The sequence below is a fragment of the Aegilops tauschii genome, chromosome 3 (genome assembly GCF_002575655.3).
Source record: "Aegilops tauschii subsp. strangulata cultivar AL8/78 chromosome 3, Aet v6.0, whole genome shotgun sequence".
Taxonomy (NCBI): Eukaryota; Viridiplantae; Streptophyta; class Magnoliopsida; order Poales; family Poaceae; genus Aegilops; species Aegilops tauschii.
In genome coordinates, this window is record NC_053037.3 from 329,552,053 (window position 1) to 329,579,748 (window position 27,696).

Genomic DNA, 27,696 nt, shown 5'->3' on the forward strand with positions numbered 1-27,696 from the left:
TAGGAAGAGGGAAGGGGGAAGGAAAGAGAGGGAGAGGGAGAGGGAAAGAGGGGCCGCGCCCCCCTCCCCTAGTCCAATTCGGAATCCTCATGGGAGGGGGCGCGCCACCTCCTGGGCTGCTGCCCTCTCTCACCTCAGGCCCACTAAGGCCCAATACTTCCCCGGGGGGTTCCGGTAACCCCTCCGGCACTCTGGTTTTCTCCAAAATCACCCGGAACACTTCCGGTGTCCGAATATAGTCGTCCAATATATCGATCTTTACGTCTCGACCATTTCGAGACTCCTCGTCATGTCCGTGATCATATCTGGGACTCCAAACTACCTTCGGTACGTCAAAACACAAAAACTCATAATACCAATCGTCACCGAACTTTAAGCGTGCGGACCCTACGGGTTCGAGAACTATGTAGACATGACCAAGACACGTCTCCGGTCAATAACCAATAGAGGAACCTGGATGCTCATATTGGCTCCCACATATTCTAAGAAGATCTTTATCGGTCAAACCGCATAACAACATACGTTGTTCTCTTTGTCATCGGTATGTTACTTGCCCGAGGTTCGATCGTCGGTATCTCAATACCTAGTTCAATCTCGTTACCGGCAAGTCTCTTTACTCATTTTGTAATACATCATCCCGCAAATAACTCATTCGTTACAATGCTTGCAAGGCTTATAGTGATGTGCATTACCGAGTGGGCCCAGAGATACCTCTCTGACAATCGGAGTGACAAATCCTAATCTCGAAATACGCCAACTCAACAAGTACCTTTGGAGACACCTGTAGAGCACCTTTATAATCACCCAGTTACGTTGTGACGTTTGGTAGCACACAAAGTGTTCCTCCGGTAAAAGGGAGTTGCATAATCTCATAGTCATAGGAACATGTATAAGTCATGAAGAAAGCAATAGCAACATACTAAACGATCAAGTGCTAAGCTAACGAAATGGGTCAAGTCAATCACATCATTCTCTAATGATGTGATCTCGTTAATCAAATGACAACTCATGTCTATGGCTAGGAAACTTAACCATCTTTGATTCAATGAGCTAGTCAAGTAGAGGCATACTAGTGACACTCTGTTTTTCTATGTATTCACACATGTATCAAGTTTCCGGTTAATACAATTCTAGCATGAATAATAAACATTTATCATGAAATAAGGAAATAAATAATAACTTTATTATTACCTCTAGGGCATATTTCCTTCAGTCTCCCACTTGCACTAGAGTCAATAATCTAGTTCACATCGCCATGTGATTTAACACCAATAATTCACATCACCATGTGATTAACACCCATAGTTGACATCGTCATGTGACCAACACCCTAAGGGTTTACTAGAGTCAATAATCTAGTTCACATCGCTATGTGATTAACACCCAAAGAGTACTATGGTGTGATCATGTTTTTCTTGTGAGAGAAGCTTAGTAAACGGGTCTGTCACATTCAGATCCGTATGTATTTTGCAAATTTCAATGTCTACAATGCTCTGCACGGAGCTACTTTAGCTAATTGCTCCTACTTTCAATATGTATCCAGATTGAGACTTAGAGTCATCTGGATCAGTGTCAAAACTTGTATCGACGTAACCCTTTATGACGAACCTTTTGTCACCTCCATAATTGAGAAACATATCCTTATTCCACTAAGGATAATTTTGACCGCTGTTCAGTGATCTACTCCTAGATCACTATTGTACTCCCTTGTCAAACTCAGTGTAGGGTATACAATAGATCTGGTACACAGCATGGCATGCTTTATAGAACCTATGGCTGAGGCATAGGGAATGATTTCCATTCTCTTTCTATCTTCTGCCGTGGTCGGGTTTTGAGTCTTACTCAATTTCACACCTTGTAACACAGGCAAGAACTCTTTCTTTGACTGTTCCATTTTGAACTACCTCAAAATCTTGTCAAGGTATGTACTCATTGAAAAAAACTTATCAAGCGTCTTGATCTATCTCTATAGATCTTGATGCTCAATATGTAAGCAGCTTCACCGAGGTCTTTCTTTGAAAAAACTCCTTTCAAATACTCCTTTATGCTTTCCAGAAAATTCTACATTATTTCCGATCAACAATATGTCATTCACATATGTTTATCAAAAATGTTGTAGTGCTCCCACTCACTTTCTTGTAAATACAGGCTTCACCACAAGTCTGTATAAAACTATATGCTTTGATCAACTCATCAAAGCGTATATTCCAACTCCGAGATGTTTGCACCAGTCCATAGATGGATCGCTAGAGCTTGCACATTTTGTTAGCACCTTTAGGATTGACGAAACCTTCTGGTTGCATCATATACAACTCTTCTTTAAGAAATCCATTAAGGAATGTAGTTTTGACATCCATTTGCCAGATTTCATAAAATGTGGCAATTTGCTAACATGATTCGGACAGATTTAAGCATCGCTACGAGTGAGAAAATCTCATCGTAGTCAACACCTTGAACTGTGTCAAAACCATTTTCGACAAGTCTAGCTTTGTAGATAGTAACACTACTATCAGCGTCCGTCTTCCTCTTGAAGATCCATTTATTTTCTATGGCTTGCCGATCATCGGGCAAGTCGACCAAAGTCCACACTTTGTTCTCATACATGGATCCTATCTTAGATTTCATGGCCTCAAACCATTTCGCGGAATCTGGGCTCATCATCGCTTCCTCATAGTTCGCAGGTTCGTCATGGTCTAGTAACATGACTTCCAGAACAGGATTACCGTACCACTCTGGTGCGGATCTTACTCTGGTTGACCTACGAGGTTCGGTAGAAACTTGATCTGAAGTTTCATGATCATCATCATTAACTTCCTCACTGATTGGTGTAGGAGTCACAGGAACAGATTTCTGTGATGAACTACTTTCCAATAAGGGAGCAGGTACAGTTACATCATCAAGTTCTACTTTCCTCCCACTCACTTCTTTCAAGAGAAACTCCTTCTCTAGAAAGGATCCATTCTTAGCAACGAATGTCTTGCCTTCGGATCTGTGATAGAAGGTGTACCCAACTGTCTCCTTTGGGTATCCTATGAAGACACATTTCTCCGATTTGGGTTTGAGCTTATCAGGATGAAACTTTTTCCCATAAGCATCACAACCCCAAACTTTAAGAAACGAACACTTGGGTTTCTTGCCAAACCACAGTTCATAAGGTGTCATCTCAACGGATTTAGATGGTGCCCTATTTAACGTGAATGCAGCTGTCTCTGATGCATAATCCCAAAACGATAGTGGTAAATCGGTAAGAGACATCATAGATCGCACCATATCTAATAAAGTACGTTATGACGTTTGGACACACCATTACACTGTGGTGTTCCAGGTGGCGTGAGTAGTGAAACTATTTCACATTGTTTTAACTAAAGGCCAAACTCGTAACTCAAATATTCGTCTCCGCGATCAGATCGTAGAAACTTTATTTTCTTGTCACGATGATTTTCCACTTCACTCTGAAATTCTTTGAACTTTTCAAATGTTTCAGACTTATGTTTCATCAAGTAGATATACCCATATCTGCTCAAATCATCTGTGAAGTTCAGAAAATAACGATACCTGCCGCGAGCCTGAACACTCATCGGACTGCATACACTAGTATGTATTATTTCCCACAAGTCTGTTGCTCGCTCCATTGTTCCGGAGAATGGAGTCTTACTCATCTTGCCCATGAGGCATGGTTCGCAAGCATCAACTGATTCATAATCAAGTGATTCCAAAAGCCCATCAGCATGGATTTTCTTCATGCGCTTTACACCAATATGACCTAAATGGCAGTGCCACAAATAAGTTGCACTGTCATTATTAACTTTGCATCTTTTGACTTCAATATTATGAATATGTGTATCACTACGATCGAGACTCAATAAACCATTCACCTTGGGTGTATGATCATTGAAGGTTTTATTCATGTAAACAGAACAACAATTATTCTCTAACTTAAATGAATAACTGTATAGTAATAAACATGATCAAATCATATTCATGCTCAACGCAAACACCAAATAACACTTATTTAGGTTCAACACTAATCCCGAAAGTATAGGGAGTGTACAATGATGATCATATCAATCTTGGAACTACTTCCAACACACATCGTCACCTCGCCCTTAACTAGTTTCTGTTTATTTTGCAACTCATGTTTCGAGTTACTACTCTTAGCAACTGAACCAGTACCAAATACTGAGGGGTTGCTATAAACACTAGTAAAGTACACATCAATATCATGTATATCAAATATACCTTTGATCACTTTGCCATCCTTCTTATTCGCCAATTATTTAGGGCAGTTCCACTTCCAGTGACCAGTCCTTTTGCAGTAGAAGCACTTAGTCTCAGGCTTAGATCCAGACTTGGGCTTCTTCACTTGAGCAGCAACTTGCTTGCCCTTCTTCTTGAAGTTCCCCTTCTTCCCTTTGCCCTTTTCTTGAAACTAGTGGTCTTGTCAACCATCAACACTTGATGCTTTTTCTTGATTTCTACCTTCGTCGATTTCAGCATCACGAAGAGCTTCGGAATCGTTTCCGTTATCCCTTGCATATCATAGTTCATCACAAAGTTCTAGTAACTTGGTGATGGTGACTAGAGAACTCTGTCAATCACTATCTTATCTGGAAGATTAACTCCCACTTGATTCAAGTTATTGTAGTACTCAGACAATCTGAGCACGTGCTCACTAGTTGAGCTATTCTCCTCCATCTTGTAGGCAAAGTACTTGTCAAAGGTCTCATACCTCTTGACTCGGGCATGAGTCTGAAATACCAATTTAGCTCTTGGAACATCTTATATGCTCCGTGGTGTTCAAAACATTTTTGATGTCCCGATTCTAAGCCGTAAAGCATGGTGCACTAAACTATCAAGTAGTCATCATACCGAGCTTTGTCAAACGTTCATAACGTCTGTATCTGCTCCTGCAATAGGTCCGTCACCTAGCAGTGCATCAAGGACATAATACTTCTGTGCAGCAATGAGGATAACCCTCAGATCACGGAGGTAGTCCGCATCATTGCTACTAACATCTTTCAACTTATTTTTCTCTAGGAACATATCAAAATAAAATAGGGGAGCTAAACGCGAGCTATTGATCTACAACATAGATATGCTAATACTACCAGGACTAAGTTCATGATAAATTAAAGTTCAATTAATCATATTACTTAAGAACTCCCACTTAGATAGACATCCCTCTAATCATCTAAGTGATCACGTGATCCATATCAACTAAACCATGTCCAATCATCACGTGAGATGGAGTAGTTTTCAATGGTGAACATCACTATGTTGATCATATCTTCTAAATGATTCACGCTCGACCTTTCGGTCTCAGTGTTCCGAGGCCATATCTGCATATGCTAGGCTCGTTAAGTTTAACTTGAGTATTCCGCGTGTGCAAAACTGTCTTGCACCCGTTGTATTTGAACGTAGAGCTTATCACATCCGATCATCACGTGGTGTCTCAGCACGAAGAACTTTCGCAATGGTGCATACTCAGGGAGAACACTTATACCTTGAAATTTAGTGAGAGATCATCTTATAATGCTACCGTCGATCTAAGCAAAATAAGATGCGTAAAAGATAAACATCACATGCAATCAATATAAGTGATATGATATGGCCATCATCATCTTGTGCTTGTGATCTCCATCTCCGAAGCACCGTCATGATCACCATCGTCACCGGCGTGACACCTTGATCTCCATCTTAGCATCGTTGTCGTCTCGCCAACTATTGCTTCTACGACTATCGCTACCGCTTAGTGATAAAGTAAAGCATTACAGGGCGATTGCATTGCACACAATAAAGCGACAACAATATGGCTCCTGCCAGTTGCCGATAGCTCGGTTACAAAACATGACCATCTCATACAATAAAATATAGCATCATGTCTTGACCATATGACATCACAACATGCCCTGCAAAAACAAGTTAGACGTCCTCTACTTTGTTGTTGCAAGTTTTACGTGGCTGCTATGGGCTGAGCAAGAACCGTTCTTACCTACGCATCAAAACCACAATGACAGTTCGTCAAGTTAGTGTTGTTTTAACCTTCTCAAGGACCGGGCGTAGCTACACTCGGTTCAACTAAAGTCGGAGAAACTGACACCCGCCAGCCACCTGTGTGCAAAACACGTCGGTAGAACCAGTCTCGCGTAAGCGTACGCATAATGTCGGTCTGCGCCGCTTCATCCAACAATACCGCCGAACCAAAGTATGACATGCTGGTAAGCAGTATGACTTGTATCGCCCACAACTCATTTGTTTTCTACTCGTGCATATAACATCTAAGCATAAAACCTGGCTCGGATGCCACTGTTGGGTAACGTAGTAATTTCAAAAAAAATCCTACGCACACGCAGGATCATGGTGATGCATAGCAACAAGAGGGGAGAGTGTGTCCACGTACCCTCGTAGACCGAAAGCGGAAGCGTTAGCACAACGCGGTTGATGTAGTCGTACGTCTTCACGATCCGACCGATCCAAGTACCGAACGCACGGCACCTCCGAGTTCAGCACACGTTCAACTCGATGACGTCCCGCGAGCTCCGATCTAGCAGAGCTTCGCCGGAGAGTTTCGTCAGCACGACAGCGTGATGACGGTGATGATGATGCTACCGACGCAGGGCTTCGCCTAAGCACCGCTACGATATGATCGAGGTGGATTATGGTGGAGGGGGCACCGCACATGGCTTGGAACAATCAACTTGTGTGTCGTTGGGTGCCCCCCGCCCTGTATATAAAGGAGCAAGGAGGGAGGCCAGCCAGCCTTGGTGCGCCCCAAGGAGTGGAGGAATCCTCTTCCTACTAGGAAGAGGATTCATCATTTCCTAGTCCAACTAGGAAGAGGGAAGGGGGAAGGAAAGAGAGGGAGAGGGAGAGGGAAAGAGGGGCCGCGCCCCCCTCCCCTAGTCCAATTCGGACTCCTCATGGGAGGGGGCGCGCCACCTCCTGGATTGCTGCCCTCTCTCTCCCCTTAGGCCCACTAAGGCCCAATACTTCCCCGGGGGGTTCCGGTAACCCCTCCGGCACTCCGGTTTTCTCCGAAATCACCCAGAACACTTTCGGTGTCCGAATATAGAAATCCAATATATCGATCTTAACGTCTCGGCCATTTTGAGACTCCTCATCATGTCCGTGATCATATCCGGGACTCCGAACTACCTTCGGTACGTCAAAACACAAAAACTCATAATACCGATTGTCACCGAACTTTAAGTGTGCGGACCCTACGGGTTCGAGAACTATGTAGACATGAACGAGACACGTCTCCGGTCAATAACCAATAGTGGAACCTGGATGCTCATATTGGCTCCCACATATTCTACGAAGATCTTTATCGGTCAAACCGCATAAAAACATACGTTGTTCTCTTTGTCATCGGTATGTTACTTGCCCGAGGTTCGATCGTCGGTATCTCAATACCTAGTTCAATCTCGTTACCGGCAAGTCTCTTTACTCGTTCTATAATACATCATCCCGCAACTAACTCATTAGTTACAATGCTTGCAAGGCTTATAGTGATGTGCATTACCAAGTGGGCCCAGAGATACCTCTCCGACAATCGGAGTGACAAATCCTAATCTCGAAATACGCCAACTCAACAAGTACCTTTGGAGACACCTGTAGAGCACCTTTATAATCACCCAGTTACGTTGTGATGTTTGGTAGCACACAAAGTGTTCCTCCGGTAAACGGGAGTTGCATAATCTCATTGTCATAGGAACATGTATAAGTCATGAAGAAAGCAATAGCAACATACTAAACGATCAAGTGCTAAGCTAACGGAATGGGTCAAGTCAATCACATCATTCTCTAATGATGTGATCTCGTTAATCAAATGACAACTCATGTCTATGGCTAGGAAACTTAACCATCTTTGATTCAACGAGCTAGTCAAGTAGAGGCATACTAGTGACACTCTGTTTGTCTATGTATTCACACATGTATCAAGTTTCTGGTTAATACAATTCTAGCATGAATAATAAACATTTATCATGAAATAAGGAAATAAATAATAACTTTATTATTGCCTCTAGGGCATATTTCCTTCAATCATAGATCGCACCATATCCAATAAAGTACGGTTACGACGTTCGGACACCATTACGATGTGGTGTTCCAGGTGGCGTGAGTTGTGAAAATATTCCACATTATTTTAAATGAAGGCCAAACTCGTAACTCAAATATTCGCCTCGGCGATCAGATCGTAGAAACTTTATTTTCTTGTTACGATGATTCTCCACTCCACTCTGAAATTCTTTGAAATTTTCAAATGTTTCAGACTTATGTTTCATTAAGTAGATATACCCATATCTGCTCAAATCATCTGTGAAGGTTAGAAAATAATGATACCCACCGCAAGCTTCAACACTCATCGGACTGCATACATCGGTATGTATTATTTCCAAAAAGTCAGTGGCTCGCTCCATTGTTTCGGAGAACGGATTCTTAGTCATCTTGCCCATGAGGCATGGTTTGCAAGCATCAAATGATTCATAATCAAGTGATTCCAAAAGTCCATCCGCCTGGAGTTTCTTCATGCGCTTTACACCAGTATGACCTAAACGGCAGTGCCACAAATATGTTGCACTATCATTATCAACTTTGCATCTTTTGGCATCAATATTATGAATATGTGTACCATTACGATCGATATTCAATAAACCATTCACATTGGGTGTATGACCATAGAAGGTTTTATTCATCTAAATAGAACAACAATTATTCTCTGACTTAAATGAATAACCATATTGCAATAAACATGATCACATCATATTTATGCTCAACGCAAATACCAAATAACATTTATTTAGGTTCAACACTAATCCCGAAGGTAGAGAGAATGTGCGATGGTGATCTTATCAACCTTGGAATCACTTCCAACACACATCATCACATTGCCCTTAACTAGTCTCTGTTCATTTTGTAACTCCTGTTTTGAGTTACTAATCATAGCAACTGAACCGGTATCAAATACTCAGGGGCTACTATGAACACTAGTAAAGTGCACATCAATAACATGTATATCAAATATACCTTTGTTCACTTTGCCATCCTTCTTATCCGCCAAGTTTTTGGGGCAGTTCCGCTTCTAGTGACCATTTACTTTGAAGTAGAAGCACTCAGTTTCAGGTTTGGGTCTAGCTTTGGGCTTCTTTACGGGCGTGGCAATTTGCTTGCCATTCTTCTTGAAGTTTCCTTTCTTTCCCTTGCCCTTTTTCTTGAAACTAGTGGTCTTTTTAACCATCAACACTTGATGCTCTTTCTTGATTTCTACCTTCGCCGATTTCAGCATCATGAAGAGCTCAGGAATCATTTTCGTCATCCCTTGTATATTATAGTTCATCACGAAATTCTAGTAGCTTGGTGACAGTGACTAGATAATCTGTCAATCACTATCTTATCTGGAAGATTAACTCCCACTTGATTCAAGTGATTGTAGTGCCCAGACGTTCTAAGCACATGCTCACTAGCTGAGATATTCTCCTCCATCTTGTAGGCAAAGTACTTGTCAGAGGTCTCATACCTCCCGACACGGGCATGAGTCTGAAATACCAATTTCAGTTCTTGGAATATCTCATATACTCCGTGGCGTTCAAAACGTCTTTAAAGTCCTGGTTCTAAGCGTTAAAGCATGGCACACTAAACTATCAAGTAGTCATCATATCAAGCTTGAAAAACGTTCATAACGTCTGCATCTGCTCCTGCAATAGGCTTGTCACCTAGCGGTGCATCAAGGACATAATTATTCTGTGCAGCAATGAGGATAATCCTCAGATCACGGACCCAATCCGCATCATTGGTACTATCATCTTTCAACTTAGTTTTCTATAGGAACATATCAAAAAATATAGGGGAGCTACAACGCAAGCTATTGATCTACAACATAATTTGCAAATACTATCAAGACTAAGTTCATGGTAAATTAAGTTCAATTAATCATATTACTTAAGAACTCCCACTTAGATAGACATCCCTCGAGTCATCTAAATGATCTCGTGATCCATATCAACTAAACCATGTCCGATCATCACGTGAGATGGAGTAGTTTTCAATGGTGAACATCTCTATGTTGATCATATCTACTATATGATTCATGTTCGACCTTTCGGTCTCCAGTGTCTGAGGCCATGTTTTTACATGCTAGGCTCGTCAAGTTTAACCCGAGTATTCCGCACATGCAAAACTGTCTTGCACCCGTTGTATGTGAACATAGAGCTTATCACACCCGATCATCACGTGGTGTCTCGGCACGACGAACTGTCGCAACGGTGCATACTCAGGGAGAACACTTATACCTTGAAATTTAGTGAGGGATCACATGCAATCAAAATATGTGACATGATATGGCCATCATCATCTTGTGCCTTTGATCTCCATCTCCAATGCACCGTCATGATTTCCATTGTCACCGGCTTAACACCTTGATCTCCATCGTAGCGCCGTTGTCGTCTCGCCAACTATTGCTTCTACAACTATCGCTAACTCATAGTGATAAAGTAAAGCAATTACATGGCGATTGCATTTCATACAACAAAGCAACAACCACAAGGCTCCTGCCAGTTGCTGATAACTTTTACAAAACATGATCATCTCATACAATAACGTATATCACATCATGTCTTGACAATATCACATCACAACATGCCCTGCAAAAACAAGTTAGACGTCCTCTACTTTGTTGTTGCAAGTTTTACGTGGCTGCTACGGGCTTCTAGTAAGAACCGTTCTTACCTACGCATCAAAACCACAACGGTGATTTATCAAGTTTCCTGTTTTAACCTTCAACAAGGACCGGCCGCAATCAAATTCGATTCAACTAAAGTTGGAGAAACAGACACCCGCCGACCACCTTTATGCAAAACTAGTTGCATGTCTTGCAGTGGAACCGGTCTCATGAATGTGGTCATGTAAGGTTGGTCCGGGCCGCTTCATCCAACAATACCGCCGAATCAAAATAAGACATTGTTGGTAAGCAGTATGATGATCACCGCCCACAACTCTGTGTGTTCTACTCATGCATATCATCTACGCATACACCTGGCTCTGATACCACTGTTGGGGAACGTAGCATGCAATTTCGAAAAAAATCCTACGCTCACGCAAGATCTATCTAGGAGATGCATAGCAACGAGAAGGGGGTATTGTGTCCACGTACCCTCATAGACCGAAAGCGGAAGCGTTTAAAAACGCGGTTGATGTGGTAGAACTTCTTCTCGTTCCGACCGATCAAGCACCGAACGTACGGCACCTCCGAGTTCTGCACACGTTCAGCTCGGTGACGTCCCTCGAACTCTTGATCCAGCAAAGTGTCGAGGGAGAGTTTTTTCAGCACGACGGCGTGGTGACGGTGATGGTGAAGTGATCCGTGCAGGGCTTCGCCTAAGCACTACAACAATATGACCGGAGGCGTAAACTATGGAGGGGGGCGCCGCACACGGCTAGGAATCAATGTTGTGTGATCTAGCGGTGCCCCCCCACATATATATATAGGTGGGAGAGGGAGAGGGGCAGCAAGGGTCGCCCCAAGTAGGAGTAATCCTACTTGGGCACCTCCCACAAGTCGGCCTCCCCCCCTTCCATAAGTGTCAGATGGGGAAGGAAAGTGAGGGGGGAGAGAAGGAAAAGGGGGAGGCCGAATCCTCCCCTTTCCTTTCTCCCTTCCCCTCCTTCCTTCTCCTCATATTCGGCCTATATGGGGGCGTACCAGCCCACTAGGGGCTGGTCTGTCCCGCCCTTGGCCCAATAAGGCCCATATCTTTGCCGGGGGGTGCCCGGAACCCCTTCCGGTGACCCGTTACGTACACGGTACCCCGGAACACTTCTGGTGTCCGAATACTATCGTCCTATATATGAATCTTTACCTCTCGACCATTTCGAGACTCCTCGTCATTTCCGTGATCTCATCCGGGACTCCAAACAATATTCGGTCACCAAATCACATAACTCATATAATACAAAATCGTCATCGAACGTTAAGCGTGCGAACCCTACGGTTCGAGAACTATGTAGACATGACCGAGACTCTTCTCCGATCAATAACCAATAGCGGAACCTGGATGCTCATATTGGTTCCCACATATTCTACGAAGATCTTTATCGCTCGTACCGTAATGACAACATACGTTATTCCCTTTGTCATCGGTATGTTACTTGCACGAGATTCGATCGTCAGTATCTTCATACCTAGTTCAATCTCGTTACCGGCAAGTCTCTTTACTCGTTCCGTAATGTATCATCCCGCAACTCACTCATTAGTCACATTGCTTGCAAGGCTTATCATGATGTGCATTACCGAGAGGGCCCAAAGATACCTCTCCGATACTCGGAGTGACAAATCCTAATCTCGATCTATGCCAACCCGACAAACACCTTGGGAGATACTTGTAGAGCATCTTTATAATCACCCGGTTATGTTGTGATGTTTGATAGCACACAAGGTATTCATCTGGTATCCGGGAGTTGCATAATCTCATAGTCAAAGGAATATGTACAAGTCATGAAGAAAGCAATAGCAATAAAACTTAACGATCATTATGCGAAGCTAATGGATGGGTCTTGTCCATCACATCATTCTCCTAATGATGTGATCCCGTTCATCAAATGACAACACGTGTCTATGGTTAGGAAACTTACCATCTTTGATTAACGAGCTAGTCTAGTAGAGGCTTACTAGGGACACTGTATTTTGTCTATGTATCCACACATGTATCAAGTTTCCGGTTAATACAATTCTACCATGAATAATAAACATTTTTCATGATATAAGGAAATATAAAATAACAACTTTATTATTGCCTCTAGGGAATATTTCCTTCATGGCACACCTAGCGGTGCATCAAGGACATAATTCTTCTGTGCAGCAATGAGGATAATCCTCAAGTTACGGACCCAATCCATGTAGTTGCTACCATCATATTTCAACTTAACTTTCTCTAGGAACGCATTAAAATTCAAGGGAATGGTAGCACGGACCATTGATCTACAACATAGATATGCAAAAACTATTAGGACTAAGTTCATGATAAATTAAGTTCAATTAATCATCATACTTAAGAACTCCCACTTAGATAGACATCCCTCGAGTCATCTAAATGATCACGTGATCCATTCACGTGAGATGGATTAGTTTTCAATGGTGAACATCTCTATGTTGATCATATCTACTATATGAGTCATGATCGACCATTCGGTCTCCAGTGTTCCGAGGCCATGTCTGTACATGCTAGGCTCGTCAAGTTTAACCTGAGTATTCCACATATGCAAAACTGTGTTGCACCCGTTGTATGTGAACGTAGAGCTTATCACACCCGATCATCACGTGGTGTCTCAGCACGACGAACTGTCGCAACGGTGCATACTCAGGGAGAACACTTATACCTTGAAATTTTAGTAAGGGATCATTTTATAATGCTACAGACGTACTAAGCAAAATAAGATGCATAAAAGATAAACATCACATGCAATCAAAATATGTGACATGATATGGCCATCATCATCGTGTGCCTTTGATCTCCATCTCCAAAGCACCGTCATGATCTCCATCGTCACCGGCTTGACACCTTGATCTCCATCGAAGCGTCGTGGTCGTCTTGCCAACTATTGCTTCTACAACTATCGCTAACGCATATTGATAAAGTAAAGCAATTACATGGCGTTTGCATTTTATACAATAAAGCGACAACCATAAGACTCCTGCCAGTTGTCGATAACTTTTACAAAACATGATCATCTCATACAATAATGTATATCACATCATGTCTTGACCATATCACATCACAACATGCCCTGCAAAAACAAGTTAGACGTCCTCTACTTTGTTGTTGCAAGTCTTACGTGGCTGCTACGGGCTTCTAGCAAGAACCATTCTTACCTACGCATCAAAACCACCACTGTGATTTATCAAGTTTGCTGTTTTAACCTTCAACAAGGACCGGCCGCAGTCAAATTCGGCTCAACTAAAGTAGGAGAAACAGACACCCGCCTGCCACCTTTATGCAAAACTAGTTGCATGTCTGTCAGTAGAACCGGTCTCATGAACGTGGTGATGTAAGGTTGGTCCGGGCGGCTTCATCCAACAATACCACTGAATCAAAATAAGACATTGGTGATAAGCAGTATGACGATCACCGCCCACAACTCTTTGTGTTCTACTCGTGCATATCATCTGTGCATAGACCTGGCTCGGATGCCACTGTTGGGAAACTAGCATGCAATTTCAAAAAAATTCCTATGCTCACGCACGATCTATCTAGGAGATGCATAGCAACGAGGGGGAGAGTGTCTATACGTACCCTCGTAGACCGAAAGCGAAAGCGTTTGACAACGCGGTTGATGTAGTCGAACTTCTTCTCGTTCCGACCGATCAAGCACTGAACGTACGGCACCTCCGAGTTCTGCACACGTTCAGCTCGATGACGTCCCTCGAACTCTTGATCCAGCATAGTGTCGAGGGAGAGTTTCGTCAGCATGACGGTGTGATGACGGTGATGGTGAAGTGATCCGCGCATGGCTTAGCCTAAGCACTACATGAATATGACCGGAGGCGTAAACTATGGAGGGGGGCGCCGCACACGGCTAACAACTGTTTATCTGTGTTCTAGTGGTGCCCCCCCTCATATATATAGGTTGGAGGAGAGGAGAGGTAGCCAAGGGGGCGCCCGAAGTAGGAGGAATCCTACTTTGGCGCCTCCCAATTCGGCCTCCCCCCTTTCCATATCCACCGGAGGGGGAAGGAAGGAGGAGGGAGGAGGAAGGTAGGGGGAGGCCGAATCCCTCCCCTTCCTTTCTCCCTTCTCCTCTTTCCTTCCCTTCCTATTACGGCCTACATGGGGAGCACCAGCCCCTTAGGGGCTGGTATGTCCCCTAGTTGGCCCACTAGGCCCATGTAGTTGCCAGGGGGATGCCCGGAACCCCTTCCGGTGACCCGATATGTACCCGGTACCCCCAGAACACTTCCGGTGTCCGAATATCATTGTCCTATATATGAATCTTTACCTCTCGACCATTTCAAGACTCCTCGTCATGTCCGTGAACTCATCCGGGACTCCGAACAATATTCGGTCACCAAATCACATAACTCATATAATATAAAATCGTCATCGAATGTTAAGCGTGCGGACCCTACGGGTTCGAGAACTATGTAGACATGACCGAGACACCTCTCCGGTCAATAACCAATAGCGGAACCTGGATGCCCATATTGGCTCCTACATATTCTACGAAGATCTTTATCGGTCGAACCTTATGACAACATACGTAATTCCCTTTGTCCATCAGTATGTTACTTGCCCGAGATTCGATCGTCGGTATCTTCATACCTAGTTCAATCTCGTTACTGTCAAGTCTTTTTACTCGTTCCATAGTACATCACCTCGTGACTAATTCCTTAGTCATTTGCTTGCAAGCTTATGATGTGTATTACCGAGAGGGCCCAGAGATACATTTCCGATACTCGGAGTGACAAATCCTAATCTCGATCTATGCCAACCCAACAAACACCTTAGGAGATACCTGTAGAGCATCTTTATAATCACTCAGTTACGTTGTGACGTTTGATAGCACACAAGGCATTCCTCCGGTATCCGGGAGTTGCATAATCTCATAGTCGAAGGAATATGTATTTGACATGAAGAAAGCAATAGCAATAAAACTGAATGATCAATATGCTATGCTAACGGATGGGTCTTGTCCGTCACATCATTCTCCTAATGATGTGATCTCGTTCATCGAATGACAACACATGTCTATGGTTAGGAAACTTAACCATCTTTGATTAATGAGCCAGTCTAGTAGAGGCTTACTAGGGACACGGTGTTTTGTCTATGTATCCACACATGTATCAAGTTTCCGGTTAATACAATTCTAGCATGAATAATAAAAATTTATCCTGATATAAGGAAATATAAAATAACAACTTTATTATTGCCTCCAGGGCATATTTCCTTCAGCATTCACCCCGCCACGGTTGCAGCCCCGCTCGCCATCGGATGCAGCAAGGCCATTGACCAATTCCATCCCTGTCGGTTGCAACTCCCACGTGCCTCGTGCTTGTGCCTCACCGCCGACGAGCCGGACGGCACTGGAGGCTTTTGCAGAACCACCGCACCCCCTCATGATGTAACCGTTTACAAAAAAGCTTCAACCCTCTAGATGGAAAGATTCAACCGGATGTAGAGAAAGCTACAAGCGGTTAGCGCCATCGCGGGAAAGCTACAACCATTGACATAAAATGCTACAACCTTCGATGAGAAAAGGTTCAACCGAAACGACATAGAAAGCCTTGACCAAGCGCTGCTAAAAAGAAAATAGCTGCAACTATTGGTAGAAAGGCTTCGACCGTAGTTAGAAAAAGCTCCAACCATTGAGAGATAAAAGCTACAACCTGACACTATGCAAATTAGAAAAGTTGCAACCGTTGAGAGAAATGCTTGAATCATGTGTGTGAAAAGCTTCAACCGACGACCGGCGAGAGGGAAAGCCATGAGCGGTGCCGGGGGTGGGCGAGTCGGATATGCTATATTTTTTTGCTGGAACCGGCAGTTTCTTTTGCTACGACCGTGTGGCATTTTTGCTGCTAGTGGCACCCCGAGGAGAGATGCATTTTTTAGTGAGCCCGCCGCCGGGGCAATGTGTCCGACGAACCATCGCCACCGGAGCACGGCTGTCGTGCATTGGAGCTGCGAGCGTTCCCACCGGAGCTGCAACCATAGACACAGGGTGTTGCATGCATGGACGCGAGAAACGCAGGAGGCGACGCCGGACAAGGGCGACGACTGGCGCCGAGTGCGGCATGCAGCAGCGCGGGGCGGTGGAGGGAGGAGTTCCAGGTGAGGGGGTGGCGGCCGGCGGCCGGAATGAGATCCAAGCGACAGGGGCAGCCCCTGCGCTGCGCACGAAGAGGAAGAAGGAGATAGGGAAGTCAACACGTAGATCGGACGGTTGGAGCTCGCTGGATCCGACGGATGGGACGCGACCGGCCGAACTGTTGGGCCGGCGCGCTGGCGCCCAACACTGACCTTTAGAAAACCAGGGAGTCGTGATCCTCTCACTCTTTAGAGTTTTCAATTGGATCATCAAAAACATTCTCGATACTTTCTTTTGTATTCTCTCATTTTTAAGTATTTTTTTTAAGATTTCAAATGGACTACCACATACGGATGTATATAGACATATTTTAGAGTCTAGATTCATTTATTTTAGAGTCTTGAAATTTATCCGAACCCGTTCAAATCTGATGGATGTTAATCTCCATCAGATTAAAACAAGAATCGGGGTAGGCATCTGGTACTAAAAACGAAGAGATAGAATCCATGTCATCCCACGAGCAAGGGTTTTAATTCCATCGTTCCCAAATCTGTCGAACTCTTCCGTTCCCGGCGGGCGGCGGCTGGTTTAGGCAGCGAGCTGACGGCGGATCTCCTCAATTCCTTGGTGTTCTTCAGTCCCCTCCCCTCCTTCTCCTATAGTAAACCACGCGGAGACGATCCAAGATGGGTGGGTGCTGCTGCTGTTTCCCCTCCAAACCCCCAAGGGAGAACCCAATGCACCCAATCGCAGAGCCGCTCATCAAGCGGAAGCCCAATCACACCCCTCCCTACCATCAAAGGCCCCCGGTGACCACCCATGCTCACAAGGTCGAACTCTCTCTCTTTTGCTCCTTGGATCTGCTTGATGCATCAAGCGTACGGCCGTGGTTGCCGGTCACTTCTGATCGTCGTGCGTTGGCTGGTCATATTTTTGCAGGGTATGAACGCTGTCGTGCGCCTGAAGACCGGCTTCGAGCGTTTCAGAACGAATGTGAACAAGTATGTCTTGAAGCCCAAAGAATTATGTGTCTTTATTCAACATGGATTTGTGCTGAATTGAATTTGTTATTCTGTGGTGGCAATTGGTCCATCGCAGCAAGAACCCGAAGCTTTTTGAATCACTTAGGAAGGACCAGTCCCCCAAGGTATGTGCCATCTGGTTGATACATACATGAATTATGAAAAACAACTTTGTTGTTCAAAGTTGCCACTGAGTGTACTCTACATGTTGTCTCCACCGAGCATTCCGTTAGCTCTGCAACTTGTGAAGTTTGTCAGTAAATTTGGAACCTTAACCAAGGATGTATTCGTGAGATATGTTAATATCCCAGTAATTACCTGCCTGGGCTAGCCTTGCAGAATGCGGCAGTGTACATGGAGCTAAACATATACTCCCTCCGTCCGGAAATACTTGTCACCAAAATAAATAAAAGGGGATGTATCTAGACGTATTTTAGTTCTAGATACATCCTTTTTATCCATTTTGATGACAAGTATTTTCGGATGGAGGAATAACATAAACCAGGATGATAAGAAACATCGGCTACGAAGGACAATTATTTAGTTGCTAGAAATACTGTAGCGATTTCTCATTTGCAAGATTGCTGTTTGGGCCCAGGGTATGGCTGACCTTCATGATTCACTTGCCGGTACCTATGTTTCGGTTGAAGGTTAAATTACATGAAGGGGTGCCTGATGGCAACAACTTACCGCCTCTGGGCAATTGAGCAACTATTACACTTGCTGCAGCTGATGTGCTTCTGATATACATTTGTGCTTGCTGCTGACAATACTCTTAATTCATTCTTACTTGCAGTACATGGTGTTTGCATGTGCTGACTCGCGTGTGTCTCCAACAATAACCCTCGGACTGAATCCAGGAGAGGCCTTCACTGTTCGAAATATTGCTGGAATGGTTCCTGCCTATCAAAAGGTTCTTTATTATGTACAATGTTTCATTCTATATTATTGACTATTTAGTAACTCTAGCTTGTCTATTTGAGATGTATACTGAGCTGCACTTGCATATTGGTTGCAGACAAGGCACTGCAGCGTCGGGTCAGCCATCGAGTTTGCCGTGGTTGTCCTCAAGGTTGCTTCTTCCTTCTGGTTTTTAATATCCTTGACACACGAAAGTGTACTTCTATTCAGGAATACAACCGTCTCATACAATTTTGCAGTTAATTTATTTATGCCAGTGTGGCAAGGTTGGTTGGTAAATTGATAATTAGATAATTAGTCAATCTGGTAATGACTTCGGCATGCCTTGTGCCTTCCATTTTAAAAAGGAGATAGTTTCTGTTTCATGTAGCATCTCTAATTTGCCCTAGATGTGATCCAATAAAATAAAGAAGAATTTTGCCCCTCTCCATGGGTATATGTGTGCTCTTCTCTTTAAGCAAAATAGGCTCTCTTTCACGGGCATATATCTTGTCAATTGCAAATGTTGTTTAACATTTGTGTTCTGCCGGGTCCAGTCTAGAAAGTTGAAACTGTGAGAATGATGTGCCCAGAGAAGAAAACTCTCCTTAGGGAAAAAAATACTATCTCTCTAATTAAGGCATAAACAATATATGTTCTCTCATAGCAACTCTCGAATCAATGTGTGGCTATAGCCATTCTACCCAGCCATAAGTATCATCAGGACAGTTTATAAATTTAATCATGTGTCAAATGATTCTAATATGGAAAAGTATTGCTTCAGATCATAGTATATCGTTTGGAGTTGGTATGGTCTGTAGAACTCCGTTAGTTATATTGCACTCACTTAAAGTGTCGAAAGGGATACCCTGGATAGTCTCGGCAAGCAATAAACTGACATAAACTTGCGCTTACTACCAATTATGGAAATTGGTATATTCTCCATCAGAAAGGACTTGATGGACATCCATTTGGCAGGTTGAGTGCATTGTTGTGATTGGTCACAGCCGCTGTGGTGGAATTAGGGAACTACTCTCACTGAAGGACGAAGGGCCTAACGCCTAGTAAGTAAATGTCTCCATACTTATTATGTACAGAAAAAGAAACATATACACAAGGGATACAAATAAGGAATTACTGTATGGGCAAGGATGAAGGATGGACCCGATCCTATCCTACTCAAACGAGTCTTAAGAGGAGTGGGCTAAAACATGGCTTCAGTATTAGTTTGTGCTCTCACTAATTTTTATTGAGCTCACTGTTTGTTTGGTTACTTAGCCACTTCATTGAGGACTGGGTGAAGATCGGTATGGAGGCCAAGAAGAAGGTCCAGAGAGAAAACAGGTTGTTGCCTTTTGACGACCAATGCACCGTGCTGGAAAAGGTACGATTGCTTAAAACATTTTAATTTCCTTTTGAGCAGAATAGTGGGCTAATTGTGCACCACTGGTTTCCCTCTACTTACGAACTATCCTTGGGGCACCTTTCATCTTTAGTACTACTAGTTAGTTAACTAACGTTCCATGGTAGACAGATAAACGCTCATCTTGCATTTCTGCATGGTGTGTGTGCAGGAGGCCGTCAATATTTCCCTTAGAAATTTGAAGTCGTACCCGTTCGTCAAGGACAGACTGAACAAGGGCACACTGAATTTGATTGGTGCCCGCTATGACTTTGTCCACGGAAGCTTCGAAACGTGGAATGCCTGAAGTCAAGTAGTGCAGAAATGGTTAGCTAGCTAGCCAGTCGCAAATATTTCGTCGAAAAAGGCTAGTTGCATGCATCGCTGTTGCTGGGTTTGCATTCCATGCAAGTCCTTTGGGTACCGCCAAGATAGATTTTTTTTTTGACAGCAATATGTTTTATTCCTCAAACAATAGCCATGTCATGTACAAGTAATTGAGAAATAAAAGTATAAAACCAGGGATAGAATCATCCCAAAAGCTAGAAGATGTAGTATGCAGTACGGACGGAAGGTATTGGATTTGGAGGATGGCGCCAAGGAGATAATGACCCATGTTTTTTCTAGTACCTGTCCCTACATATACAATCTTAATGTGAGATATGGCGTGTGTGTGTGTGTTTTGATGGGGTGAGATATGGCCTGTTTGGTTTGTATATAAGGAGGCTACCATTCTCTTTTTCCCCTCTCGATAAATTGCTTTAACATTCTGTGTCAGTTTATACGCTGATGACGCTATAATTGTTTGGTGGGGCGTCTGGTCTGCAAATGAGCTCAGCCAAATCATCTGTTGCAAATGAACTCAGCCAAATCATCTGTTGCACCCATCTGCTGTCAGAACATCAATTTACAAGCAGTTCTTAAGGAGGTTTTGGCAAATTAGTGGGCTTCCCGATCACCTTGGGCCGCCTGAAGAAAGAAGTTCGTGTTTGATCGCATCAGAGCGAAGCTTGCTGGCTGGAAGGGCAGACTGATGAACCAAGCAGGGCGTAGAGCAGTGGTGCGTTCTGTCCTATGCACGATCCCCAATTTCGCTCTCGCAGCAATTCAGGCGCCGGCGGGGTTCTACAGGGACGTGGACAAAGTTTGCAGGCGATTCCTTTGGGCACAGGAGGGCCACAGCTGACAGGTGGGAAGTGCAAAGTAAACTGGCCATCTGTATGCACTCCGGTGGAATACGGTGGGCCTCACGCTGGCATGGTTGCAGCACGCTAAACCCTGCATCTTGGAGCCCCAGAGACTCCTCTCTGGCCTTCTGGGACGACATTGTCTCTGCGACTACAGCGCTCAACTCCAAGGGGATTAGATCGCTAAATGGTCCTGATCGTGTGGACTCTGTGGCTAGAACGGAACAAGATAATTTTCGACGCCAAGATATCCCCGATGACGTGCATCGTGGGCACAGTTAGACCCCAGATGGACAACTGGAGACTGGCAGGAGCCAAGTGTTTGATGTCGCCCTTTCGGGATCCAACGTGAGGAGTCTCTCCATGAGGCAAAACCTCTATTTTTCCTCTCTCCCCTCGGGGAGCACATGTAAATTTTGCTACTCCCTTCAAGGATAGGATATTTATTAAAAATACTAAAAGGTTTACGCTAATTAACTCCATGCGCGCGTGTGTAATTGGCATGCAGATTTCGCGGCTAAATTAGAGGTGTCTCGCCCCTATAAGATTTGTTTCTCGGCCTCCCATTTCCTGCTGCGGGGCCTTCCCTGACTTCCCTCCATGCCCTCCGTTACAATCCCCCAATGCCGCCATCGCACCTCGCCGCCACCGCGGCACAATCTCCGGCCTCGTCGCGAGGTCGGCGTCCCCGCCATGGCGGCACGATGATATCCGCCTCCTGCTGTCGCGCCGCGGCCCTCGCCGCCGCCGCGGCCACCGCGTTCCTCACCTTCTCGCTGCCATTGTCCCCCAGCGTGTCCACCACAAGGCACACGGGAGAATTGTCCGCCGCGAGCTCGACGCCGCCGCCACATCCAACATTAGCTACGGTGTCACCTCCACCGCCGTCCCCGCCGCCTCCAAAACCAGCTACGTCCGCGGCGACGCCTCGAAAACGAGAGGTACGTACGGTGCCCGCATGCAGGTTGGGGATTGAAAGTAACGGTGTTGTCTATTTTCGTTCTGTGTCGTGGTGATCAGCCGTCGTATTGGAGGATGGCGCCGGAGGAGGCGCTGAGGTACGCCAAGAAGGAGATAATGGCCGCCGAGCCGGTCGCCGCCGCCGACCCCGACCTGTACGCGCCCCTCTTCAAGAACGTCTCCCAGTTCAAGAGGTACTACTAGCACAGACATGCTCAACATAAATCTCTACATTTTCTTACTACGTAATTCAGTGAGTGACTAAACGCATCATAATTTAATTGTAGCAAAAATGTGATCATCATCCAGGAGCTACCAACTGATGGAACGGATACTCAAAGTTTACATTTACCAGGACGGTCGGCGGCCCATCTTCCACACCCCTCCCCTCAGCGGCATCTACGCGTCCGAGGGCTGGTTCATGAAGCTCCTCAAGAAGAGCAGGCCGTTCGTCGTCGCCGACGCCGCCAAGGCGCACCTCTTCTACCTGCCCTACAGCTCGCAGAACCTCAGGCTCTCGCTCTACGTGCCGGACTCGCATAACCTGCGCCCACTGGCCGTCTACCTCAGAGATTTCGTCAAGGGCCTCGCCGCCAAGTACCCCTTCTGGAACCGCACCAGAGGCGCCGACCATTTCCTCGTCGCCTGCCACGATTGGGTAATCAAATCATCTGGATGACTCTAACATTTTCGTATCGCAGTACGATTTTACTGGAGTGGTTCTGAATTTGGTTGCAGGGACCTTACACGACCACGGCGCACCGCGACCTGTCCAGGAACAGCATCAAGGCGCTGTGCAACGCCGACAGCTCGGAGGGGATCTTCACGCCCGGGAAGGACGTGTCTCTCCCGGAGACGACCATCAGGACGCCCAAGCGGCCCCTCCGGTACGTCGGCGGGCTCCCCATCTCCCGGCGGCACATCCTCGCCTTCTTCGCGGGCAACGTGCACGGCAGGGTCAGGCCGGTCCTCCTCCAGCATTGGGGCAAGGGGCAGGACGAGGACATGAGGGTGTACGCTCTCCTCCCCGGTAGGGTCTCCAGGACGATGACCTACATCGACCACATGAAGAACAGCAGGTTCTGCCTGTGCCCCATGGGGTACGAGGTGAACAGCCCCAGGATCGTGGAGGCCCTGTACTACGAGTGCGTGCCGGTGATCATCGCCGACAACTTCGTGCTCCCCTTCAGCGACGTGCTCGACTGGAGCGCCTTCTCAGTGGTGGTCGCGGAGAAGGACATACCGGACCTCAAGAAGATACTCCAGGGGATCTCGCTCCGGAGGTACGTGGCCATGCACGACTGTGTCAAGCGGCTCCAAAGGCACTTCTTGTGGCACGCCAGGCCCCTCAGGTATGATCTCTTCCACATGATTCTGCACTCCATTTGGCTCAGCAGAGTGAACCATGTTCAACTTGACAACTGAAAAAAGATCATGTCCATGTATTTGTATGGCACTGAGATTTTACATGTAAGATGGCGGTTTTGAATGAAAAAGAAAAATGTGTACATTCAAGTTGTAAGCCTCTGTCACCATTGAGTGCACAGTGACTACTGACAAGTACTCCTTCTGTAAACTAATATAAGAGTCTAAACGCTCTTATATTAGTTTACAAGGCAGTACTCGAGTAGTACAAGTGGAGTAGCACTATGACTATTCTACTTGACATTGAAAAACTTAATTCGAGCACTACATGAACCTCTTTACAAGGGATTTTCTGACGAGTCAGAGGTCAGGACCGAGAACAACGTACGGTATCAGTCGATCGTATGATTTGTGACAATATAAATGCAAAATTTACATGAAGAACGCCGGCAGTTACTCCACAGTCCACATCCCCAAAGGGAGAGGGAAAGGGATGAACCGTATCTATCATAATTAGACCATGCTGAAGAGATTAGCCGTGGAGATGAGCGAGCTTGCGGCGAGCGCTATGAAGGCAAGGAAGGACAGCCACACCGAGCTGGTGATCTTCCTGTTGAAGGCGTCCTGACTGAACCTCGACACCCACAGATCGTTGCGCGACGCGGCAGCCGACGACGCGGACATGAGGAGATACGCCAGGACCTGCAGCAGAGCCAGGAAGACGATGATGAGGCAAGAAATGGCAGAGCAACTCGATTGTTGGGTGTGAACGTTTCGCTTGCCTGATCAAGGAACAGGCTGAAGTAGTAGCTTGACATGCTCCTGTAAATAAACCTCGCCGCGACCAGACGGCGGATCTCACCCAGCGATTGCGCGATTGAGTAGGCGCAGACGATCACGTTCACCGCCAGGGCGTACCTGACATGCCATGCAATTGGGAGGTTACTTTTCCTCCCAAGAAGATGAGGAAGCCAAGAACTCTGCTGGCAAAAGCCACGATCATGAATGGAAAACGTTTGAAGACGGCGCGCCGGCCGAAGCTTCGCCGCGTAGCTCGCTTTAGTTTTCCACCGCCTACCTCTTCATCTTATCTCTTCAGAACACACTACAGCCATTCGTTCCCCTCAAGTCTCTCTTCCCAATCCCAATCTCCTCAGTCATGGCATGACCATCCCCCGGCGAGCAGCTCCTTCCATGGTGCTCGTACGGCTCCTACCTCTCCACGGCTGTGATGCTCGTCGCCTTGTCTGCCTCCGTCGGCAGCTGGACACGCGCCCTCTCCATAGCCGTCGCAGCCAGGTGCTTCGGTCGCCATGGCCAAGCTGCACCCGACGGCGGCGAGTTTGTGCTGGAACCGAGGGGCTTTGCTGGAACCGATATTTTTTTGGCTGGATCCACCATTTTGTTTTGCTACAACCCCTTTGTTTTTTGCTACATCCTCATTCGTTTTTTATGAACATCTTCGTTTTTTGCTGGAACTGGTGCCCCTGTCTGCTGCAACCAGCTGGTGTATGTGCTACAAGGTCGGTGCCTCGCCGGGGAAGCTACATCGAGCAGCAAGGAGTGTTGTATCCAACGCCGTTCGAACATCGGGAGCTGCAATCGTGCACGCCGGAGCTGCAACCGGCTGCTGGGGGAGCTGCAAGAGAGGGTGGCAATTTTTTGCTGATGCATTTTTTGCTGAACCAATTTTTTGTTTTTGCTGGAACCGGTGTATTTTTTTGCTGGAACCAAGATAATTTTTTGCTTCATCGGTTGCAGAGCTCTCAAATGCTCATGTCGTTTTTGTTGGCACCTAAGTTTGTTTTTGCTAGAAGCATTTTTTGATTTTGCTTCAACCGACCACCGGACTTCGACCTGGGGTGAAGTTTTTTGCTGAAAGATTTTTGTTGCTTCCAGATTTTTTGCTGCTTGCACTCGAACCCGGCGAGCTGGAGACGCAGAGATGATGCAGCCAGCCACCCTGACTGCTAGCACATGCATCATCAGAAGTTTGGATCCAGCAAATTATTTTGCTACCACCATAATTTTTTACTGGAAACAACTTCAAATTTTGCTTCCACCATGTTCTGTTTTAGCTGGATCCAGCTTTTCTTTTTGCTTCCACCATGACGGCGGCCGGCGGAAACAACTGCGGCCGGCGGTGACGACGACGACCGGCGGGGAGGGCGGCTACAGGCGAGCGCACCGGGGCGGTACTTTCAGGCTGGGCGCATCGCTCATCCATGGCAGCGCGTTGGAAGTTTTTTTTTTTAAGAAAGAAGACGCCTGGTGAAAGAAAAGGAGAGAATCGTACGGCTATGGGTTGTTTAATCGGACGCTGCTGGTACGACCGGCCCAAAGTTGGGCCGGCGCACCGGTGCCTAGTAGTGGCCATCATGAATTCAGGTTCAGGGACTGCGGTGGTGCTGGAGTGCTTGCTGAGCAATTGCCCCGCCTCGCTTATTTGGGTGTTGTTCTGAACCTATACCAGGGATGCCAAGAGTAATTGGCACGTTCTGTTTTTTTTTCATCAACAAATACAATCCAAGGTGAATTCTGAATTCGAATAGAGGAATGTAGGATGCTACTGTTTTATCGTGGTGATGTATCGAACAAATTAACCAGAAATTAAAGGGGCCAGATACTTACTCCAAGGTAACTGCTTCGTTAATTAAAAAGAAGAGCAAAGAAGTCATTCTAACCGTCAAAACCCGGCCGGACATATCCGAACTAAATGCAGGGGGGAAAGAATCATGTACTGTAAGCAGGTGATCACTGACCTGTACTGATCGTAGCGATCGAAGTGATCGCCGTCCCAGCCGGACGTCCGGGCGCTGGCCATCACCGCGAAGGACGCCAAGCTGAGCACCGCCGTGGCCAGCCGCAGCGCCACCGACAGTGGCCTCCTCTCCCCGACCGCGGCCACCGCCGCCACGTCGCGAGGCACCGTGTTGGGCCCGCCTCCGTTCTCTGCTGCCGCCATCGTAGTGGCGCGATGGCGGTCGATTCGGGGCTTGCCGAGTTGCAGCGGCGACGTGACGGCTTCCTCGACAGGGTCGAACTGCACCGCGATCCCCGTGGCCGGCGGCTTCCATGCCTCCGTGCGCTTCGGCGTGCTCTGGGCGCTCTTGTTGTTGGTTGTGATTGTGGGACCCAGGGTTAGAGGCGATGGCGGCGTCAGCGACGAAGAGGGCGATGGCGAGGGAGACTTGGCGACGGACCCTTCCGACGGCGTCCGGACGAGGCCGGGCGCAAGGCGGAGCTGCGGGCGGCGGCCCGGCACCGGCGCATGCCCGGCGGAGGCACCGTCGTCGCCGTTGCCGGTGGGGGAGTTGGGCGGCAGCAGGCGGTGCGGCGAGGGGAGGCGCACGGGCGAGAGGGCCGGGCTCTTGCTGGCCGCTCTCCCGTTGCCGTTGGTTTCTTGCGGCCACGGTGGCGTTTCTTCGCGCGCCTCGTCCAGCGAGGGCGTCGGCGTGTGGTAGTCCTCGCCGGGCGTGGAAGGCGACGAATCCGGCCGAGGCGGCGTGTCGGGCAGCGGAACGGGCGGCGGAGGCCTCAGTGGCGGCGGGGCACGGGGGGTCTCAGCCATGTGTGACCGGTGCGCGCGGGCCGTGGCAAAAGGAGGCGCGGGTCGATGGAAGGATGGGCTCCCGTGTTAAGTATCGGATCGGACGTTACGTGTTGCCCTCTCGATCGGTTTAGTATATTTGCTTTGCTTCCTTCCCTCCTCCTTCTCCCACTTCTTTCCTTTTGTTTTCTTTTTCCGACCTGTCCGTTGCCTTTTCCTGTTTTGCAGCACCGGTTCCCCCTTTTTCTCCTCAAATTTCGTTCAATTCCGTATCTAATTAGCCTCAGGTAGTATTAAATTATTTTTTTAGCGAATCTCTATTTTTAATGGAGCAATTCCTTGTAGTTTAGTTTCGCTTCGTTTGGTCTGTCCCTTCGATCGATATGGCCATACCCCGCGATCTCCCTCCCACGGATTTTCTTCCTCCGAAAACCACCATCGGTTTTTATTCATCACCAGATCCACACGTCCCATGCCTAGAAAAACTGACCCTTTCATATAAGACACCAA

The 27,696-nt window shown here is 46.4% G+C and overlaps 4 protein-coding genes across 4 annotated transcripts; 2 read left to right on the top strand and 2 right to left on the bottom strand.

The window, feature by feature from the left end:
• Positions 1-17,304: 17,304 nt before the first annotated feature.
• LOC109751807 (carbonic anhydrase, chloroplastic) lies at positions 17,305-20,889 on the top strand. The gene is made up of 8 exons (XM_020310695.4): positions 17,305-17,630; positions 17,740-17,801; positions 17,899-17,947; positions 18,619-18,735; positions 18,841-18,894; positions 19,701-19,786; positions 20,001-20,106; positions 20,297-20,889. Exons 1-8 carry the CDS (start codon positions 17,487-17,489, stop codon positions 20,429-20,431), a joined length of 753 nt encoding a protein of 250 aa, XP_020166284.1. The 5' UTR covers positions 17,305-17,486; the 3' UTR covers positions 20,432-20,889.
• A 1,449-nt stretch (positions 20,890-22,338) lies between these two features.
• On the top strand, positions 22,339-23,782 carry LOC109751803 (probable glycosyltransferase At5g03795). Its single transcript, XM_073495831.1, has 2 exons — positions 22,339-22,465; positions 22,559-23,782. Exon 2 carries the CDS (start codon positions 22,594-22,596, stop codon positions 22,948-22,950), a length of 357 nt encoding a protein of 118 aa, XP_073351932.1. The 5' UTR covers positions 22,339-22,465; positions 22,559-22,593; the 3' UTR covers positions 22,951-23,782.
• LOC141020875 (uncharacterized) lies at positions 22,926-23,678 on the bottom strand. The gene is made up of 2 exons (XM_073495832.1): positions 23,574-23,678; positions 22,926-23,542 (listed from the first exon to the last, which is right to left on the bottom strand). Exons 1-2 carry the CDS (start codon positions 23,676-23,678, stop codon positions 23,411-23,413), a joined length of 237 nt encoding a protein of 78 aa, XP_073351933.1. The 3' UTR covers positions 22,926-23,410.
• Positions 23,783-23,949: 167 nt separating the features above from the next.
• Positions 23,950-27,293, bottom strand: LOC109751804 (CASP-like protein 4U1). The gene is made up of 3 exons (XM_020310692.4): positions 26,399-27,293; positions 24,419-24,554; positions 23,950-24,338 (listed from the first exon to the last, which is right to left on the bottom strand). Exons 1-3 carry the CDS (start codon positions 27,205-27,207, stop codon positions 24,150-24,152), a joined length of 1,134 nt encoding a protein of 377 aa, XP_020166281.1. The 5' UTR covers positions 27,208-27,293; the 3' UTR covers positions 23,950-24,149.
• Positions 27,294-27,696: the final 403 nt, after the last annotated feature.

What these genes read in the sequence shown, in the direction of transcription:
- LOC109751807 (XM_020310695.4), top strand. Translation starts at nt 17,487, where the DNA reads ATGGGTGGGTGCTGCTGCTGTTTCCCCTCCAAACCCCCAAGGGAGAAC. An exon ending in TGACCACCCATGCTCACAAG is followed by an intron (nt 17,631 to 17,739) that starts GTCGAACTCTCT and finishes ATATTTTTGCAG; the next exon opens with GGTATGAACGCTGTCGTGCG. An exon ending in GACGAAGGGCCTAACGCCTA is followed by an intron (nt 19,787 to 20,000) that starts GTAAGTAAATGT and finishes TTGGTTACTTAG; the next exon opens with CCACTTCATTGAGGACTGGG.
- LOC109751803 (XM_073495831.1), top strand. Translation starts at nt 22,594, where the DNA reads ATGGAACGGATACTCAAAGTTTACATTTACCAGGACGGTCGGCGGCCC.
- LOC141020875 (XM_073495832.1), bottom strand. Translation starts at nt 23,678, where the DNA reads ATGGTTCACTCTGCTGAGCCAAATGGAGTGCAGAATCATGTGGAAGAG. An exon ending in CTTTGGAGCCGCTTGACACA is followed by an intron (nt 23,543 to 23,573) that starts GTCGTGCATGGC and finishes CTCCGGAGCGAG; the next exon opens with ATCCCCTGGAGTATCTTCTT.
- LOC109751804 (XM_020310692.4), bottom strand. Translation starts at nt 27,207, where the DNA reads ATGGCTGAGACCCCCCGTGCCCCGCCGCCACTGAGGCCTCCGCCGCCC. An exon ending in GATCGCTACGATCAGTACAG is followed by an intron (nt 24,555 to 26,398) that starts GTCAGTGATCAC and finishes ATGGCATGTCAG; the next exon opens with GTACGCCCTGGCGGTGAACG. An exon ending in TCAGCCTGTTCCTTGATCAG is followed by an intron (nt 24,339 to 24,418) that starts GCAAGCGAAACG and finishes GCTCTGCTGCAG; the next exon opens with GTCCTGGCGTATCTCCTCAT.